Source organism: Eriocheir sinensis, chromosome 48 (genome assembly GCF_024679095.1).
Source record: "Eriocheir sinensis breed Jianghai 21 chromosome 48, ASM2467909v1, whole genome shotgun sequence".
NCBI lineage: Eukaryota > Metazoa > Arthropoda > Malacostraca > Decapoda > Varunidae > Eriocheir > Eriocheir sinensis.
The window spans coordinates 1080839-1098877 of record NC_066556.1 but is presented as its reverse complement, the minus strand read 5'-3'; the positions used below and the strand labels follow the sequence as shown (position 1 = coordinate 1098877).

Below are 18039 nucleotides of genomic sequence, written 5' to 3'. Positions count from 1 at the left end.
CACACACATGTAAAATTTTCGTCTTAATAAAATTATATATATCCGCGTATATACGCAAATGTGTGGGCAAGTCAGAAGTCAGCAGATACAGTCCACGGTGGTTAAGCCAGTTCAGGAATTTTTGTGGCTTCGCGATGGCTGTGATATTTGGTGAACCATTTTCTACTCCAGATTCAATAGAATAGTCCTTGGATGGTGTAGGGAAATAACCTTGTTGGAGGGTTTGGGTCCATATGCACCCAAGGTCAGGGAGTCAAGTGGTGTTTGAAAGCCCCGCGCCGTAAGGTACACACGCAGAGGTAATGCCTGTCCGGGGGTGGAGAGAGAGAATATTATGCGTTTATTTCTTACACCATGTCAAGCACCATACCACCTCTTCAACCATTCCAAAACATAAGGATCAAATATACAGGAGAGTCTTGTCAATTCAACTGGAGGAAGAGGAGAGCGTAACGACAAATCACAAGAAAATACCTACGAGTGGCAACAATCCCCGGTGCGTAGAGAGATGAAAGCGGATGAAGCCAAAGGGACATTTACCAGTGTGCAGCATGACAACCTCCCATGATCTTAGTTATCTTAGTATTGCCACTTATAAACCATTCATATAGACGGTTATTAGAGGAGAAAGCATTATTGTAGAGCGGCGTGGCTGGGGAGGGAGGGCAGGGGAGGAGGGTGACCGTCCTTGGCGTCCAAGTACACATATATGACAAGGCTTTCGTAGGCGTTTTAGGCATTTCCAGGGGTAGTTTAATGACCCAGGTGGTAGTGTGACCCTTCTTCTGTACCATCAATGTGAGAAAACCCTCATGAAAACCCGATTCATCTCCTTTTCGGCCTTTGGAAATAGTTGATGTTGGAGGTGGAAGCGTCTGAGAATACCGTCCCTGAGCCTCGAGCAGCGCGGGGCCCAGACTCCCCACGGATGCAAGCAGCTCTTTGTTCCACCTTGACAAAATCCCCTGAAATACACCTCTAGCTAGCCTCAGTGACTTCCTTTAGAACAACCGGGTGCCTCAGGGTGTGCTTGAACCATGCAAACACCAATATGGTCGTAAGTGCGGCGTGACGAGTGAGTGGACAAGACAAAACCCGCCTTGAATTGTAAATGTGGTGGCGGTGAGTGAGTGTAAATGAATAATCCTGTCCACTAGTGCAAGATTTGTTGGTGTTTGTCGTGTCCTAGAGCGTGGGCGGCTCTCGATTGGAGGGCCGTAAGCCTTCAGACCCTTCTTCACCATGCCAGCCGTAAATGGAACGGTAAGTTTGAAAAGTCTACCCAGCAATACAGCCAAGCATTTACACTAAACACGAGAAGAAACACCGCCAGCTCCTGATGAATCCCGGCATTTCCCCACTTTTGCATGTTCGGGCGGCCTGGGGTGTGTCATTTCTTTCCCGTTACCTTGGTTTGGAGTTAAACTTAGTTATGACAACATTGTTAAATTGGGCGGGAAAGAAAGTACGCTAGCATGGGCCTTGAGAAGATTTCCAAACAAAAAAACTGCCTGATAGCCTTCGTATATCGGCATGTGACTGGTATTAGCGACTGTGGGAGAGCTTAGCCGGCGCCTCAGGTGAGCTGGCCTCCCCTGCAAGCCATGGGGAGGGATAGGTAACCCCACAAACCTCGCCTTCATCAAGCCGCCTCACTCACGCCAAGATGACCTCATATCGGTAATTATTTCCCACAGCCACGGGAGGGAAAGGCAGGCATTTAACTTCAAACCGAGCCCACCTCAGCAGGACTGGGTTTCAAAAATGTCTTTCCCACTGACACATATTGCTTTTGCTAAATAAATATACCGGTGTGCTCTGAAATGCCGGGGAGAGTGAGGGAGAGGAAGTGAGAGGAGATAGAGAGAGGCAGACAGGAAAAGAAGAGAGGAAAATAGCTCGAACTGAAAAGCATGTGGCGAGTATATAAGGAAACACGAACACTGTAACGCAGAACGTGATGAGAAGAATAGGAGGGAAATAAAGAACAGGATTGACAGGACGCAAAAACAAATAAATTATAACCCTGACCCACATGAAAACAATATCGCCTGAGAGCTAGAAACGAAGAAAGATAATCAACGCATACAAAAGGCAGGAAGCTCAAGGAGTAAAGACCTATGAAGCGGTACAGAGGGTCAGAGAGGAGGAAGAAGAAGGCTACGGCTGGCAGTGTCTGGAGCAACGTTGCCGGATTATCGTACTCAGCATCCTTTTTACCGGTTTCTGACCCATAACTATTGCCAAGAAACACCAATAATTAACCATTTTAACGATAACGCTATATAAAACCAGTTAAAAGGATGGAGGAGACAGTTTGAGGGTTGGAAATGTGTAAATATAAGAACCGGACCACGACCATTTGCCAACGTTGTTCTGGACGCCGCCGCCGCCGCTTTGAACGTTAGGCGCGGAAGGGGGTTTATTTCTGCCGTTTTTTTCTGTGTTAGAGAATCAGTTTGGCGGCAGTGCTCAGGAATTGGCTCTTACAGTACCCGCGGCAGCATGGATGACTTTGCACCGCTTCGGGTAAGGTGTTTTAGTGGTTGTATGGTAGGTCAGTCTGCGTCTTGACCTATTTTTGAGCTTGGTTTGAATCGTGTGGTCACTGACAAGGGTATACACGAATTAGAGCTAGTGAGGTATATGAGAACAGTTGAAGGGTTAGAGAAGAAAATATGTGGGTGCTTTTATTGCTATAGCTTGAATGTGCATGTCTTGAGTGTTTCCTATGGGGTCAACCCACACTCAAACGTGATATTATGAAGCTGTGGGTCTTTGGGTGTGATTCTACAGTATATTAATCATGTTTGAAAAGATGGCCCGTGTTTCCTATGGGGCTCAACCTACACTCAAACCTGATATTATGAAGCTGTGGGTCTTTGGGTGTGATTCTACAGTATATTAACCATGCTTGCAGAGATGGCTCTTTACACCCATGTTTTCTTTTCCCAGTTAGTTGAAAATGTCCAAACAAGAAGACTAGGTTAGGTGAGAAGTTGTCTCGGTCTGTGATACTATTTCGTACTAGAGAAAAATTTGCTTCATTAGATTAGCTTGATGATGTATTTAATTTGAACTAAAGTAAAAGCTTCAAAGGGAGCTAGAGACAAAAGTTGAGTCACTTCTAATCAAGTAGTAGTATGTCACCCTATTAATCACTGCTTATAACATCAAGAAACTAATTCCAGTCCTCTTTTTTCCCATAGACGCTGCCAAACAATGTGGGCGGCACCCAGGAAAATGCCCCTAAAAAGAAAGGCAAAACCACGGTGGAGTCCGTCTACCAAAAGAAGACTCAGCTGGAGCACATTCTACTCCGTCCTGACACCTACATCGGTCTGTTGCTATAACTTTTTTTTTTTTTTTCACGTCATTTGTACTAATAGTCTGAAGGGATTGGTAATTTAAATACAGTTGCTCCTTAGTGTATAATAACTTTAATATATGTTGCTTTGCAGGAGAGTTCTTTGATTTTGGTTAAAACTGACATGAGAACATTTTTTTCTTTTATTATTATCGGTATGGAACCACACTGCTGTTAAATAAATGACACTTCCTCATAGCCCTGCTTCCACTTCCCATTCCCATAACTTCATGCCCTGACTGTAGCTTTAGTTACTACTATACAGCTCTGCACGTCACCTTTATTCTTGAAAGTTGGGATACCAATATACTCCATCACTCGGTTAAAAATTCCACTATTGTCTCTCCTAAATATGTTCATGCTTCCATATGTCATCTGGACCAACTGCCTCTCCATTCTTCATCCTCTTTTTGGTTGCCCTCACTTCATCTTTCTATATGGCCACACTGCCTGATTCTCTGTCTCTGCCTGAGACACTGTGCTCGAATAATGAGGCCTGTAGTAATCTGTAAACCTTCACACATTATTGATTTTATGATAATGACAAAGAAATTAAATGTATCGGATATTTTCCAGGTTCTGTGGAGTTTGTGACAGAACTGATGTGGGTCTATGACAGGGAACAAGAGAAGATAGTGCAGAAAGAAATTGCCTATGTGCCTGGCCTCTACAAGATCTTTGATGAAATCTTGGTGAATGCTGCTGACAACAAACAGAGAGATCCTAAAATGGACACCATCAAGGTTGACATTGACTCGTAAGTTTGACTCCCGTGGGTTTTGTTTGATCTGCCTTGTGCTGCAGCTTATAAATTGAATTCTCAAAGTAAAAGTCACAAAGAAAACATTATATACATGGATTCATCTTGCAAAATCTCACAGTAATAGAAGTTACAGAAAATATTGGAGATTGTATGAAATAAACATTCTATTTCTTATCTCAATTATTAGTTGGTTTTAGATATGTATGAATGCAAAACCAAGTACAAGTTAATCTTTTTTTTATTAAGTTACTTATTTTCTTTCTAGGGAGAACAATCAGATATCCATATACAACAATGGTAAGGGGATTCCTGTGGTGATGCATAAAGAAGAAAAGATGTATGTCCCCACCATGATCTTTGGGCACCTCCTCACCTCTTCTAACTACAATGATGAGGAGCAGAAGGTGACTGGCGGACGTAACGGTTATGGTGCCAAGCTTTGCAACATCTTCAGCAGCAAATTCACTGTCGAAACGGCCTCTGAAGAGTACAGCTTGAATTATAAACAGAGCTGGGCTGAAAACATGAGCAAGGCCAGTGAGCCAAAGGTTAAGAACTTTGGCGGGGACGATTACACAAAGGTCACATTTTCGCCTGACCTTAAAAAGTTCAAAATGGATTCTCTGGATCAAGACATTGTGTCTCTCATGTCCCGGAGAGCCTATGATATTGCTGCCTCCACCAGGGGCGTGAAGGTGTTCCTTAATGGCAAGCGTGTTGCTGTAAGTATTGGGGAAATCTGAACCAAGAACCCAAATAGTAATATACCTTTGTAGATGTAATGCAATGAAGACTGTATCACTAATATTAACAAGGTACTTTCCATCAAAATAAAAATATAAATGAATGGATATTCTGCTGATATTCTGTCTTTAAAAGATTAGAATGTGGATAAAATGTGTATGCATGTTCTTGAGAAAGTTTTATGGTATGTTTAGTCCCTTGAGTTACTACATTGCTCTCCTTTTACAGATTAAAAGTTTTAAGGATTATGTGGACCTGTACCTGAAGGATAAGGTTGATGATGCCGATAATCCTGTGAAGCCAGTTTATGAGAATGTGAATGCTAGGTGGGAGGTGGCAGTTGCCCTCTCCGATAAGGGTTTCCAGCAGATGTCCTTTGTTAACAGCATCGCTACCACGAAGGTATAGTATGAGCACATATATTGTATATATTATCATTTGTAAATATAGACAGGTAAGATAGGATTTTAATATTGATGGTATTCAACTAGGCAATTTTCCAATCTCAGGAAGGGTATTAAGTCACCTTAACATTTAATTTTGATGAATATATTTTAAAAATCATTCCAAGTCTAAATTAGATACAGTGTTGTTAAAAATGGGGGACTCCAAACTTTGTGTGAGTAGTGTGGAGCACAGTGCATGACTGTTTCTCTGACCTGAACAGAGGGAAGGGCAATATCTCTCCTTTGCTCTTCTGAAAGAGCTGTGAGGCAGACTACCACAATATTAACTTCAAATATTTCACATGATTTCCTTTGCTCTTTTAGAGATGCAAAAGAGAAGTATTACCTTTCCTTCTAGTCCAGCCAGAGGAACAGGCTATGGTGTTGTCCTCTGCTTACACTGAGTTTTGAAAGTCTCCCATTGCTCCCACAGTGTGCAATGACACTTGAATTTTTGAGAATCACCAATAGCTATTACCAAGGAGAATTAAAAGGCAGAGGCAGTAGTCACACCATGTGGCTTACTATCAAATAAAACCTGCACAGCTTGTAGTGGCCTTACTGGTAGTGGTTAAGTTAACAGTGTGTGTACCTATGTATTATTATTATTTTTATTATTATTATTATTATTACTTTTATTATATTTTATATAGAATTTGCTACATATGCCTGATAATGTTTTTCATTCACATCGATGCATTCATTCTCTTTTCAGGGAGGACGACATGTTGACCATGTGACTGACTTGCTGGTAAAGAACCTGACTGAGTCTCTGAAGAAGAAAAATAAAAGTGGTGTGCAAATTAAGCCCTTCCAGGTGAGCTCTTTCTGGGGGGTATGGTAAAAAGTTGATTTTTTGTTTCAATTTCTGATCGCTTCATTTCTTTTGTTGATATTGGTGATGTGATAGGCATCTTCAAGATATTGCACCTATATTAATATATATTTATTTTGTCTTTCAGATTAAAAATCACCTGTGGGTCTTTGTAAACTGTTTGATTGTTAATCCAACATTTGATTCTCAAACCAAAGAAAACATGACCCTCCAGGCCAAGAGCTTTGGATCGAAGTGTACTTTTTCAGATAAGTTTACCAATAGTGTGATGAAGTGTGGGGTGGTGGAGGCAGTGATGGCCTGGGCAAGGTTCAAGCAACAAGCTCAACTACAGTCCAAGTGTGCTAGCAAGAAGCACAATAAGATTAAAGGTAATAATACTATTTCTTTTAGCACTTGAACTACAAGTCATGGGAAAAGGAAAGTTTTTAGCTCTTGTTTTTCAACCTTGCATATATATCCATCTTTTAAGTCACAGAATGAGATCCCAAATTAAATTTTACTGATGAGCTTATCACATATAGCTTAATTTGTATATAATTAGCATTATTTTCCTTAAAAATATGAGGGTTGCACATCTAACCCAACTTCAGCTGTTGTCTTATCACAGGTCTTGGTATAAAAGAAAAAGTGACAGATGAATAAGACAAATCATTATTTATTTTCCAGGTATCCCCAAGCTGGAGGATGCCAACGATGCAGGGACAAAGGACTCCTCCAGGTGCACGCTCATCCTCACTGAGGGAGACTCAGCCAAGACGCTGGCTGTGGCAGGGCTCGGTGTGGTGGGCAGGGACAGGTTCGGTGTCTTCCCTCTCAGAGGTATACATAAGATTTGTTTTCTTTTATAAAAAACTTTATGAAAATAGAAAAAGATACAGTTTGAATTAAATGTAATGTTTAAGTGTATTACAAGCTTGACAGGATAGTGTGGTTTGTCTTATATTTGTCTTCACTGACAAAGAATGAGTTACAAGATTTTATTGAAGAAATTGCACCACATAGTTTCTGCTCTGACACACATTCTTGGTTCCTCCACATCCAGGTAAACTGCTTAATGTACGTGAAGCCTCCCATAAGCAGATTTTGGAGAATGCAGAAATTAACAATATTATCAAGATTCTTGGTCTGCAGTACAAGAAGAAATATGAAAGTGATGCAGACATGAAGACTCTGCGATATGGCAAGCTCATGATCATGACAGATCAGGATCAGGTGTGCAATCACTTGTTTGCAACTCACAGGGAAACATTTTAGGGTTGTTGACTTCATCGGGGATTTTAATTCATATCCTGTTATTCCTGCAGCTTCATGCTACTGCATCAAAAAGGAGGATTTACTCTGCATAGTTGTGCTGAAATGGAACACAATGTTTGCCTTATATCCTTTGCATGTTTGGGATATTTGTCAGACTCCAATTTATTTAGTTTTAGTCATTAAGATGATTATGACACTAATTTATCCTATGTGCCTCCAGGATGGTTCCCACATCAAGGGTCTGCTGATCAACTTCATCCACCACAACTGGCCAACCTTGCTCCACCGAGATTTCATGGAGGAGTTCATCACCCCTATTGTTAAAGCCTCCAAGGGAGGGCATGAGATCCCCTTCTACTCCCTGCCAGAGTTTGAGGAGTGGAAGAAGTCAAGAGACAATTGGCACACCTACAAGATAAAGTACTACAAAGGTGCTAATTTTTGGTCTTTTAATATTTTGCTACATCTGGGGTTCTGTTCGGGCAGTAAAGGTATGATATCAAACATTTATTTTGTTGGATGCTGCTCTTATCTCCTGTGCTTTACAATGCTATTTTTTCTTCCTTCCAGGTTTGGGTACTTCGACCTCAAAGGAGGCGAAGGAATACTTTGTGGACATGATTCGTCACCGAATTGTTTTCAATTACAGTGGAGCACAGGATGACCACGCCATTCAGATGGTAAGTTTTCTGAAGTTAAGCTTTGGTGTGTAATTTAAGGAGTGTGTGAGATCAGTGGATGATACTCAATGTCATCATCTGATCAGAAGTGATACACAGTACTAAGCTTGATACTCTGATGTAATTTTTAGAAAATTTAATATTTTAGGCATCATGAAAATAAGTTTGCAGAAGGGTAGATAATAATTAGTGTCGAAGTCACTGACACAGTATGAAGTTGGCATTGGATCAGTGAGGGTTTGCAAATCATCTTTCAGGCGTTCAGCAAAAAGGCTGTGGAGCAGCGCAAGGAGTGGCTGAAAGGCTGGATGGAGGAGTGTAAGCGTCGCAAGGAGCTGGGACTGCCGGATATTTACCTCTACGAGAAGAACACTCGCTCTGTCTCCTACACTGACTTTGTCAACAAGGAACTCGTTCTGTTCTCCAACTTGGACAATGAACGTTCCATCCCCTGCTTGGTGGATGGGCTAAAACCTGGCCAGAGAAAGGTAAGTCATTTCTGGTTGCAGCTTGTTTTTCCATTTCTGGATTTACTAAAAAGAAAACAGAAAATAGCCTTTAGTATTCCTTGTCAGCTGCATGGACATGGTTTTAAACTTTTAGTAATAGCTGAAGCATTGATGAAGTTGGCAATATTTTCCCCTTCTTCCTCCAGGTACTGTATACTTGCATAAAGCGAAATGACAAGCGTGAAGTCAAGGTGGCTCAGCTTGCTGGCTCTGTGGCTGAGCACTCTGCATACCACCACGGTGAAGCCTCCCTCATGTCCACCATCATCAACTTGGCCCAGGACTATGTAGGCTCCAACAACATCAATCTGCTCCAGCCCATCGGTCAGTTTGGAACAAGGCTGCAGGGTGGCAAGGATTCTGCCAGTCCCAGATACATCTTCACGATGCTGAGGTAGGAAGTGGGTGCAATTGCCAGTGTGTGTGTACATATGTATATACAGTAGGGTTTTGCCTTTTTTTAGAGATATTTTGCTGGAAGGAAGTATCGTAGTGCACCTTAGATAGTGTTATTTGCTGCCAGCTTGATGTCATTCTTCAGACTTACATCGTAGCATTTCACATATCTTATAGTAGACCTCACTCACTATTCATATGGGGTCACTGTTTTTGAAGTTGGGGTTTGGGGCTCAATACCAGATTCACTTCCAGACATCATGTGGTGGCACTGGGATTTTGAACTGCCTCAACCTGGCTCTTCACTTCCATTGCTTGATGCTTTAACTCACTAGACCACTGTGCCCCAGTGTGTCCTTGTGTCTACTCTTTACAGAATATGACTAACTTGGTGATGCCTATTTTCGTGACTGCATTTCTCTGTCTGGCACACGTAACTAACCAAGACTTTCCCTTCACCAGCAAGGTGGCCCGTGCCATCTTCCACCCCCACGATGAGCCGCTGCTGAAGTATAACTATGATGACAACCAGCGCATTGAGCCTGAGTGGTACATCCCTATCATCCCCATGGTGCTGGTGAATGGGGCTGATGGCATTGGCACTGGCTGGAGCACCAAGATCCATAACTATGACCCAAGGGAGATTGTCAAGAACATCAAGAGAATGCTGAACGGGGAGGAGCCAGAGAAGATGGTAAGTCGGCTGAAGGTTATTTATTTATTTATTTATTTATTTATTTATTTTTTTTTTTTTCCTCCCTCAATCTCATTACCACACACAATAAGGGTAAGGTAGGAAGTAGCTGAACTGTTTTGACATTTTCTCCCCCTCATTGTCATTGCAATGCATGCTATGATGATTGGGGTAAGAAAGTAGTTGTTTTTTTGTTTAGTTTATTTATTTTTTATTTATTTTTTATTTTTTATTTTTTATTTTTTCACCATACCATGTTGTATAAAATATATTCGTATTTTCATATTTTTGTTCTGATTGTTCTGTTGTTTATTCAATGTTCTGTTCAAGGAAAAGAATACTCATAATTTTAGTTAGTTTTTTGGTTATGAGGATTCTTTACGAAATAGAATTATAACATTACCGCCTATAAGTTAGGAAACGTACTGAATCCTGGATCGGCTATGGTGATGTTAGGTGCGCCTATTGAAATGGTTTGCCAATTATTGCCCCCCTTTCTCCTCCCCATTCTCATCATGCATTAAAGGATGAGTGTAAGATGGGAAGCAGATAAAACATTTCACCCCCTCTTCTTTCTCATTCTGCACAATATGATGATTTACCAAGAGGAGAAGTAGATGAAGTGCTGTATTTCTTCTCCCCTCAGTCTCATTACCATGCATTATATGATGATTAAACTAAGAGGGTAGGTAGGTGAATGGTTGTATTTAATTTCCTTTTATTCTCATTATCAGGTGCAGTATGATGATAAAGAGAGGAAGTAGCTGAAGTGTTTTGTCTTTTTCACCTCTTTCTCGCCACCACACACAACGTACTGATAGGAGGTGATAGACAAGGTGTTTTATCTTTGCAGAAACCCTGGTTCAAAGGGTTTAAGGGTACCATAGAGGAGATGGACGCCCAGCGGTACCTGGTTCACGGTGAAGTGGCTGACATAGGCAACAACAAGTTTGAGATCACTGAGCTGCCAGTTCGTGTATGGACACAAGCTTACAAGGAGGCGGTAATGGAGCCATTCCTTCAGGGCAGTGACAAGACCCCAGCCATAATCAAGTGAGTTTGTCTTCCTCCATTCTTACATTGGTGGTGTTGTGCATGCAGGGGTCAGGTAATATCCATTTGAATGGGTTTGGATGTAGATTTGAGTAGATGTTGTAACTTTCCTGATGATATACAGAAAGCTTTGGTTTGTAAAAGAAAAAGTGTTGAGACACCAAGTGTAAATGTTGTAAATCATTTGTATAAAGATACACAGGAATTAATCAAATTAATTTTCTATTCTTTTGCAGTGACTACAAGGAGTATCACACTGACACAACAGTACGCTTTGTTGTTACCATGAGTGATGATAAATTCCAGAAGGCTTTGGGTGATGGTGTGCACAAGACCTTCAAACTACAATCTTCCATGAGCACCTCCTGCATGGTAACAATCTCATTCAACCATCCCTTGTGTTAACATTGAAAAATATTTAGAATAGTTAATGAAAGTAATATGTGCTGCTAAAACAAAATGATATATATCATCACTATGTCGGGTATGTCCATTTCCTATAAGTAAGCAGCTTGTCTGATTGTTTTGTTATTAGTGTAGGAACTTATTCATCGCTTGTAACATTTTTCTTTGTCACTCAAGGTTCTCTTTGACCACAACGGTGTCCTTCGGAGATATGACTCGGTGGAAGAGATCTTGAGGGAGTTCTTTGACCTCCGCCTTCAGTACTACACCAAGAGGAAGGCGTACCTGGTGGGGATGCTGGAGGCTGAGACATGCAAGCTGTCCAACCAGGTGAGTCTACAGTAGTATTTTGTCAGCTATTTTGATTTCGCTGTGTTTTAACTTAGTTTCTGGATCTGAAAACTCTTCACCATCTTTCCAGGCAAGATTCATCATGGAAAAGTGTGACGGCACGCTGGTGATTGAAAACAAAAAGAAAAAGGAAATGATTGCCGAGCTCCAGAGGAAGGGCTTTGACTCAGACCCCGTCAAGGCTTGGAAGAAACTTCAGGACCTGAATGCTGCATTGGTCAGTACTGCAAACTATTTTAATTCACTTTGTAGTGTCCTAGGCAGCCCATTTGATTGGAAAGTATTGAAGGTTGTGCTACTTGTTAGCACAACCTTCACTACTCAGAGTAATTTCAAAGTTTTGTGTTCTACCAAACTATTAAATTACCTGGGGAATCATCTCTTGTATGCAGGATAAATGTTTAGCTTTTGAAGAAGCCAGATGGATGGGTTGAACTTCAAAATATCAGAAGGAAATATAAGGAATGTCACATACACTTAATACACATGCTTTAAATATGCTTTTATGACATGCCTTGGGACATTTATATTTTTGATTCTTACATCTTATGAAGAATCATTGTAATTTACCAGATGCAAGCTTACAAAGATATTGCATTGCAGGAAGAAGAACAGCAGGGTGAGGACGACACTGAGGAGGAGGAGGATTCAAAGGGACCCGACTTTGACTACCTGCTGGGCATGCAGATGTGGTCGCTGACTCTGGAAAGGAAGAATGTGCTACTCAAGAACCGTGATGACAAGAGGCAGGAGCTGAAGGTGCTGAAGGAAAAGTCTCCAGAACTACTATGGACTACAGATCTGGAAAATTTCCTAGAGCTGGTAAGTCCTTCTGCACAGGTATCAATACACCATATACTCGTGTTGAGCGAGTCCATAACACCGTGGGCCAGACCAATCCGTCGTAAGACTTCCTGGCCAGACTCACCGTTGTTATGAACTATGCTACCAAGATACGTAAAACTTTCCAGAAAGAAAGTTTCATTTTTATTTTCCATAGCCTCCACCACCTGGCTACACAGTATTGTAATACCTTTTAAAGTTGGTACTTAAAAAACAGTCTTTGGATGCAGGAACTTTGGGATATGATTGAAAGTATTTAAAAAGTAACATCTTACACTCAGCTGAAATGATTTTCCTACAGCTGGATGCTGTTGAGGCTGAGGAACTAGAAGGTGGAAAGATGACAAAGAAGTCCAGAAAGAAAAAGGTAAGAGATGTGTCTGTATTAATCCAAGTGTTTCCTTGTGTGTCATACCTTACATGCTCTTGTGCACATAGGTGACAGAGTAATAGAAAAGCCTGTAGCCAGCTAATAGTAACGTTTGTCGCAGGGAAAAGATGATGATGACGATGATGAGGACTTCCAGGTTGGCAAAGGATCTAAGAAGAAGCCCAAGAAGGTGAGATTTCCAAGCTGTCCTCTGTTAAGTTGTCAAAGAGATGCAAATGACGTTCATAGGGAGTGGTAGATCTAAGTCAATAGAAGTCTACCAGATATGTTCAAGTATTTCAATCTTTCTTGTTAATTGAAGGCATTCATGTGTACAGTGACATGAGAAAAGGACAATTTTAAAAATTTTACTTCCTGTAAAATGACTATACAGTGGTACCTTGTGATTCGAACGCCTTTCAATTCGAACTATTCCCAATTCGAACACATTTATCAAACAAATTTTGTCCTCCAATTCGAATGTGCGTCGCAATTCGAACCATGGGTTCTGAGTGGAAGAGGCCGGCAGCTTTAGTAAGTCCATGGATCGTGCCATGTGGTACCTAAGATGGGAAGGGGGCCTGCTTGGAGACTTTCGTGGTGGGCCCCCTGTGTTGGTGGTGTAGAGTGGGTGAGGCACCCCTTTTTAGTGATTGTTTGATTGAATGTGGATTGATGATTTCTTTCCATGACTAATAGCGAGGAAGTAATTCGGTAAGTAGGTATTTTGTATGCATGGCTGCTGGAAGCACATCCCTTCCCCCATTAAACATTTACAATGTTGTTAGGAAGGAAAATCTTAATATTTATCAAGAGCTATAGTTGTTAGACAAGGGCTGACTGTGAATTTGGTTTATTAAATCGTTATTGTGTTCAGACATTTGCTTTATATGTGCTTCAATATATTTCTGTTTTGTTTTACAGATTTGTAGATTTTCGGTTTGAATGTGAAGACAATTGTACCATTATTTTATGTGCTGTATTTTCTTTGGTCTGTATTGTACAAACTAGGGCTTTGGTGAAGATAAGTGATATAATTTAAACTTAAATTCATTACTGCCTTTATTAAAGTAGTAGTTATATTAACTCTTGCACTATTACGCAGGCAACAGATGCTAATGAAACAAAGCCCTCAGCCTTTGGAGAGAGAATAGTGCCTCTCATCGATGCAGAGCTTAAAAAGAAGTTTGAGAAGGCTGCGGCTCTCAAGGAGAAGGGGAAGAAGGTGAGTGGATGAGCTGTTAAGGTGTGGGCTTGGAACTGTGTCTGATGTGTTCCTGTGACAGCCTTGCTAAAGGGACGGCCTCAATAAGTACATAAATGTTCAAATAATCTATTTACAGAAAGAATTAAATTTAGAGTATGCTGTCATATGAAAATATAAATGAGATGCATGTGAAAAAGTAGAGACTTGACTACTCTGGATTCAATCTTTCTGATTTGTTCAACTATTATGAATGACTTTCTCCCCAGGGCAAGAGAGAATCAAAGGAGTCAGGTGACCCAGATGAGTTTGATGACCTAGTGTCCACAATGACGGGCAAGTCTCTGTCTGCTCGGCTCGGCAACTCCCCTGATATGATATTAAAGAAAGCGAAGGCAAAGAAGGCTGGTGATGGACTGAAGCAGACTAAGATCAGCTTCAAGAAGGTGTGTTTTTCAGAGTGATCCTCTATCTTGTTGAATTTACACAAAGTTATTCTTTACAATACTAAATCAGTTATGCAATTAATGATGTTGGTTTAATTGTTTTATGCTATAGTTTTAGTGATGGTTGCAGTATGCCTTTTGTTGTCATAAGTAACCAAATAATTCTTGTGTTCTCAATAGAAGAGCCCAAAGAAGAAGGGTAAAGGCTCCTCAGATGAAGACAGTGACGTCATGAGTGATGTGTCTGTGGAGCTCCAGCCTCGTGAACGCTCCACATCTAGAAGGGCTGCAGGTACGTCCCTCCAAGTGGCCTGGTTTCAAAGGGATAAACTAAATAAGCGCTCAGGATGGGAGGAATGTCAGTTAGGGTTCGACGGCTAGCTTGAGCTTTGAAAGAATGGACTAAACGAGGGATCACTTGAGCAGCAATATTTGTCTTGGCCTTGTTGTGGGATGATAAGCTTACTGAAATAGACGAATATCAGGTAAATTTTAAGCATTAGCATCCAAGAATCTGAATGTTAGCAAAGAGTTAAGGGTTGAAATTAGAAAAGGAAATAAGTAATCTAAGGAGATTGAGTGCACTGTGAATGGTAAAGATATTGATTTTTTTTTTTTTTTTTTTTTTTTTTTTTTTTTTTTTTCTCTCTCCCACTAAGAGCTTGCTAAAATGGTTACATGGCCATTTATTGCTGCCCTGCACTGCCCTTGATAATTGATTGTGCTTTTTGTTATTTTTCATGATCTTTTCATGTTTAATCCTCAGCTGCAAAGGTGAAGTACACTGGAGACGAGAGCAGCAACAGCAGTAGTGGAGAGGAGGAGTTCCATGACAATGTTGGGGTGGAGGAGCCTGACATGGTTGTGAGCAACAGCATATTAGAGGATTCAGTGGCGTGAGTGTCATTCACTTTAATTTTCTGTTCTCAGGTATGCAGGAAAGCTACCATATTTACAGATATTGATTTCCTGAAGCCATTATGAACTGTTTAAAGTCAAGTATAGTTTTGACTTTAAAATCCATGATGCATCACCATAAGGTGCCATGCATTTTGGTAAAATGTTACCTTTTGAAACCATCCAGTTACAACACAGTGTCTTGGCTGGCCAGTAGCCTCTGCACACTGCACCTACATGTTGTAAAGTGCTGTGTTAAGCCTTTTAAATGTGCTAGAATGAGGCTGGTACTGAAGCCAGTGTACCTAAATACACAATATTTGGACCCTGATCATATAGGTATTCACTACCAATGGAGAATTTTTGTACTCAAACTTACTGAATCTTGTTCCAACAGACTTTCTTATTGTTATTTTGTTCCACAGAGACAAAAAGGATGCAGTGATAGTCAGTGATACAGATTCTGAATTTGAAGAGAAGCCAAAGAAGAAGCATAAACCAGCTCCTCCCCCACCACCACCACAAGGTAAGGGAATGAGGAGTGTTTTTAAACTACCTTAATTTTATAATTTTTTTTCTTTTATGTGAAATAATTTTATATGTTCATATTTCAGAGAAGCCAACTGCTTCGGATCTCTTTGACTCCATGATGACGGGATCCTCATTCTCCGCAGAAGCCACCAGTAGTGGCAGTAAGTTGATTTAGTAAAATCCTTCAGATTCAAGTGACTAGTTATACTCTGTCAGTCATTCCATCTAAGGTTTAATGATGAACTCTTAAGGTGTACATTAATCTACTCCCAGATGAATTGGCGCCCCCTAAGAAGCGAGCAGTACAAAATGTGGACAGCAGCGACGATGAGCCCAAACCCAAGAAAAAGTCAGGGCCAAAGAAAACTGCCACAGTCACCTTCCCTAATGACGGTGATGCCCCCAAGCAGAGGAAAAAGCCGGCGCCCAAGAAGAAGGCCCTTGCAAAACCTGCTGACATGTCTGATGATGACGATATCCCGCAGCCCAAGAAAAAGCCTGGCCCCAAGAAGACAGCAGCTGCCAAAAAGAAGGCTGGCTCTGACTCTGATGACATGTTTGAGGACTTTTCCAGCGTGAGTATTCTGAGGTGCTACTTTGTGTATGTGTGCAGGTGTGGACTAAGAAGTTGATTGGCTTAGAAGAAGAGTAATGAGTGAATAGGATCGATAATTAAATTGCAAACCTAAATTAGAAGTTCACCTCGTAATTAAGGATAGAGAATGTTGTCTGATTATATGAGAAAATGTAGTACCAGTGTCAGATTATAGTTGAGGGAGTGGGTAATAGGTATGATGGAGCTTTGTGTGCTCAGTAAGAGGTCAGCTTGTGATGATTAAAGCATCTAGTAAATGTGATCTGTTTTTTCCAGGGTAAGATTGCTAACAAAGATGTAGACTTTGACCAGCCACCACCCCGGGAACGCCCAGGCCGGCAGAGGAAGGCCCCCATTGTGTATACTATGAGTGATGATGATTCAGATGAAGACTATTAGATGGAACGTGAAGCTTCTTTCTAGGGTGATTGATCTTTGCCACATGGCTGCTTGACATCCACGGCAGTCAGTGGATGGTCGGGGTGGGGTGGGGTGGGGGGGTGGGGGGGGGACTCTTTCTGGACACCACGCAGTGTTTTAAAGGTTTCATACTTTTTTTAATCCGTTTTTATTTTTATTTTTTTTATTTAATTTATGTATATATTTGAAGTGGAGTCTTGTCATTAAAAAAGAAATGAAGAAATTTGGTGGACTTCCCTCAAGAGATGTTTTTAATTCAGCAAGTACAAAAGGCTGGTGAGAAAGTTGAGACGTAGTAAATTGTTTCTGATTAGAGTATTAGTATTTTTGTAATCAGTGTCTTGGTGGTACATATGCATATAAATATATATACATGGACTGCATAGTTCATGCAAGAAATTTTTGCAGTATTTTTTAAACTAGTAATGGGTGAAAAATACTGAACAGAACAACTTTGTAGATACACTGCTCAGATAATGGTCTTATTTATTTTGTCATTATTTTTTACAATATTTTTATAATTTATTTTTAATGACAGGGCACAAACTATACGTACCTTCGTTTCTCATTCAAATTTAGGACGTCATGAAGTGATCTTATTTTTGCAATATAGTACATAATCATACAGGTGGATATATGTTTTCATTTGTAGTTGTGTCACTTTGTCGGTGAAGATAGTATTATAAGATATTTTATGTAACTCTTGATACTATTGAAGCAACAGTAGTGTCGGAACCTTGATATTTCTGCTGTCTGTTTTTAAAAATAAAGTAGTATACTTACAACCAATGATGACTAACCTATGCCAGTGAGTGATGGTTTAAGACATTGCCAGGATCATTCTGTAGTCAGTCTTTATTGTCCAGTCATTCCATGCACTCTGTTTAGGTAGCTGATATGAGGGAAGGTCAGAAATGATCCTTCTCTGAACATGTATTCATCCTCTATGCATGTATTTTAGACTTATGTTGTTCAATTTCTTAAGCATCTATCAACTTTCAGTTATCCCATTGCCTAAAAGGATTCCACAGGGAGCATTAACCTGTTAATAATCTTGCCCTCAGAACTAATTATCATCCTCTTAAATGTTTTGGTGACTAGCTGTTGCCATAGACATCTCAAAAGCTTTTGACAGCGGCACAGATTTTTGTCTTCAACTACCCTCCCACAGATTATATCCTTCTCTGCATGTACTTTCATATTCAGTTTTCATTCTGGCTGATCTGTTGCTAG

The 18039-nt window shown here is 40.6% G+C and overlaps 1 protein-coding gene across 3 annotated transcripts; it reads left to right on the top strand.

Moving 5' to 3' along the window:
- The first annotated feature begins 885 nt into the window (after nucleotides 1–885).
- Nucleotides 886–17591, top strand: LOC126981451 (DNA topoisomerase 2-alpha-like). 3 transcript variants are annotated; one of them, XM_050832492.1, is made up of 30 exons: nucleotides 886–1263; nucleotides 3210–3339; nucleotides 3944–4124; nucleotides 4396–4852; nucleotides 5103–5276; nucleotides 6036–6137; nucleotides 6283–6526; nucleotides 6825–6977; nucleotides 7201–7370; nucleotides 7633–7843; nucleotides 7983–8092; nucleotides 8350–8580; nucleotides 8748–8995; nucleotides 9460–9691; nucleotides 10545–10744; nucleotides 10981–11116; nucleotides 11327–11479; nucleotides 11571–11717; nucleotides 12104–12322; nucleotides 12645–12710; nucleotides 12835–12903; nucleotides 13413–13427; nucleotides 13819–13938; nucleotides 14187–14363; nucleotides 14544–14655; nucleotides 15130–15259; nucleotides 15686–15786; nucleotides 15875–15952; nucleotides 16065–16366; nucleotides 16663–17591. In XM_050832492.1, the coding sequence occupies exons 1-30, from the start codon at nucleotides 1243–1245 to the stop codon at nucleotides 16783–16785; spliced, it is 4812 nt and encodes a 1603-aa protein (XP_050688449.1). In that variant the 5' UTR covers nucleotides 886–1242; the 3' UTR covers nucleotides 16786–17591. The 3 variants fall into 3 exon arrangements, with proteins under 3 accessions (XP_050688449.1, XP_050688448.1, XP_050688450.1); XM_050832491.1 differs by lacking the exon at nucleotides 886–1263 and adding an exon at nucleotides 1827–2529; XM_050832493.1 differs by lacking the exons at nucleotides 886–1263; nucleotides 13413–13427 and adding an exon at nucleotides 1830–2529.
- The last annotated feature ends 448 nt before the right edge of the window (nucleotides 17592–18039 follow it).

Excerpts from the sequence above, each read along its gene's own strand:
- LOC126981451 (XM_050832491.1), top strand. The coding sequence starts at position 2,506 with ATGGATGACTTTGCACCGCTTCGG. Across the intron at positions 9,692-10,544 it reads GGGAGGAGCCAGAGAAGATG|AAACCCTGGTTCAAAGGGTT; the intron begins GTAAGTCGGCTG and ends TTATCTTTGCAG. Across the intron at positions 11,480-11,570 it reads CATGCAAGCTGTCCAACCAG|GCAAGATTCATCATGGAAAA; the intron begins GTGAGTCTACAG and ends CCATCTTTCCAG.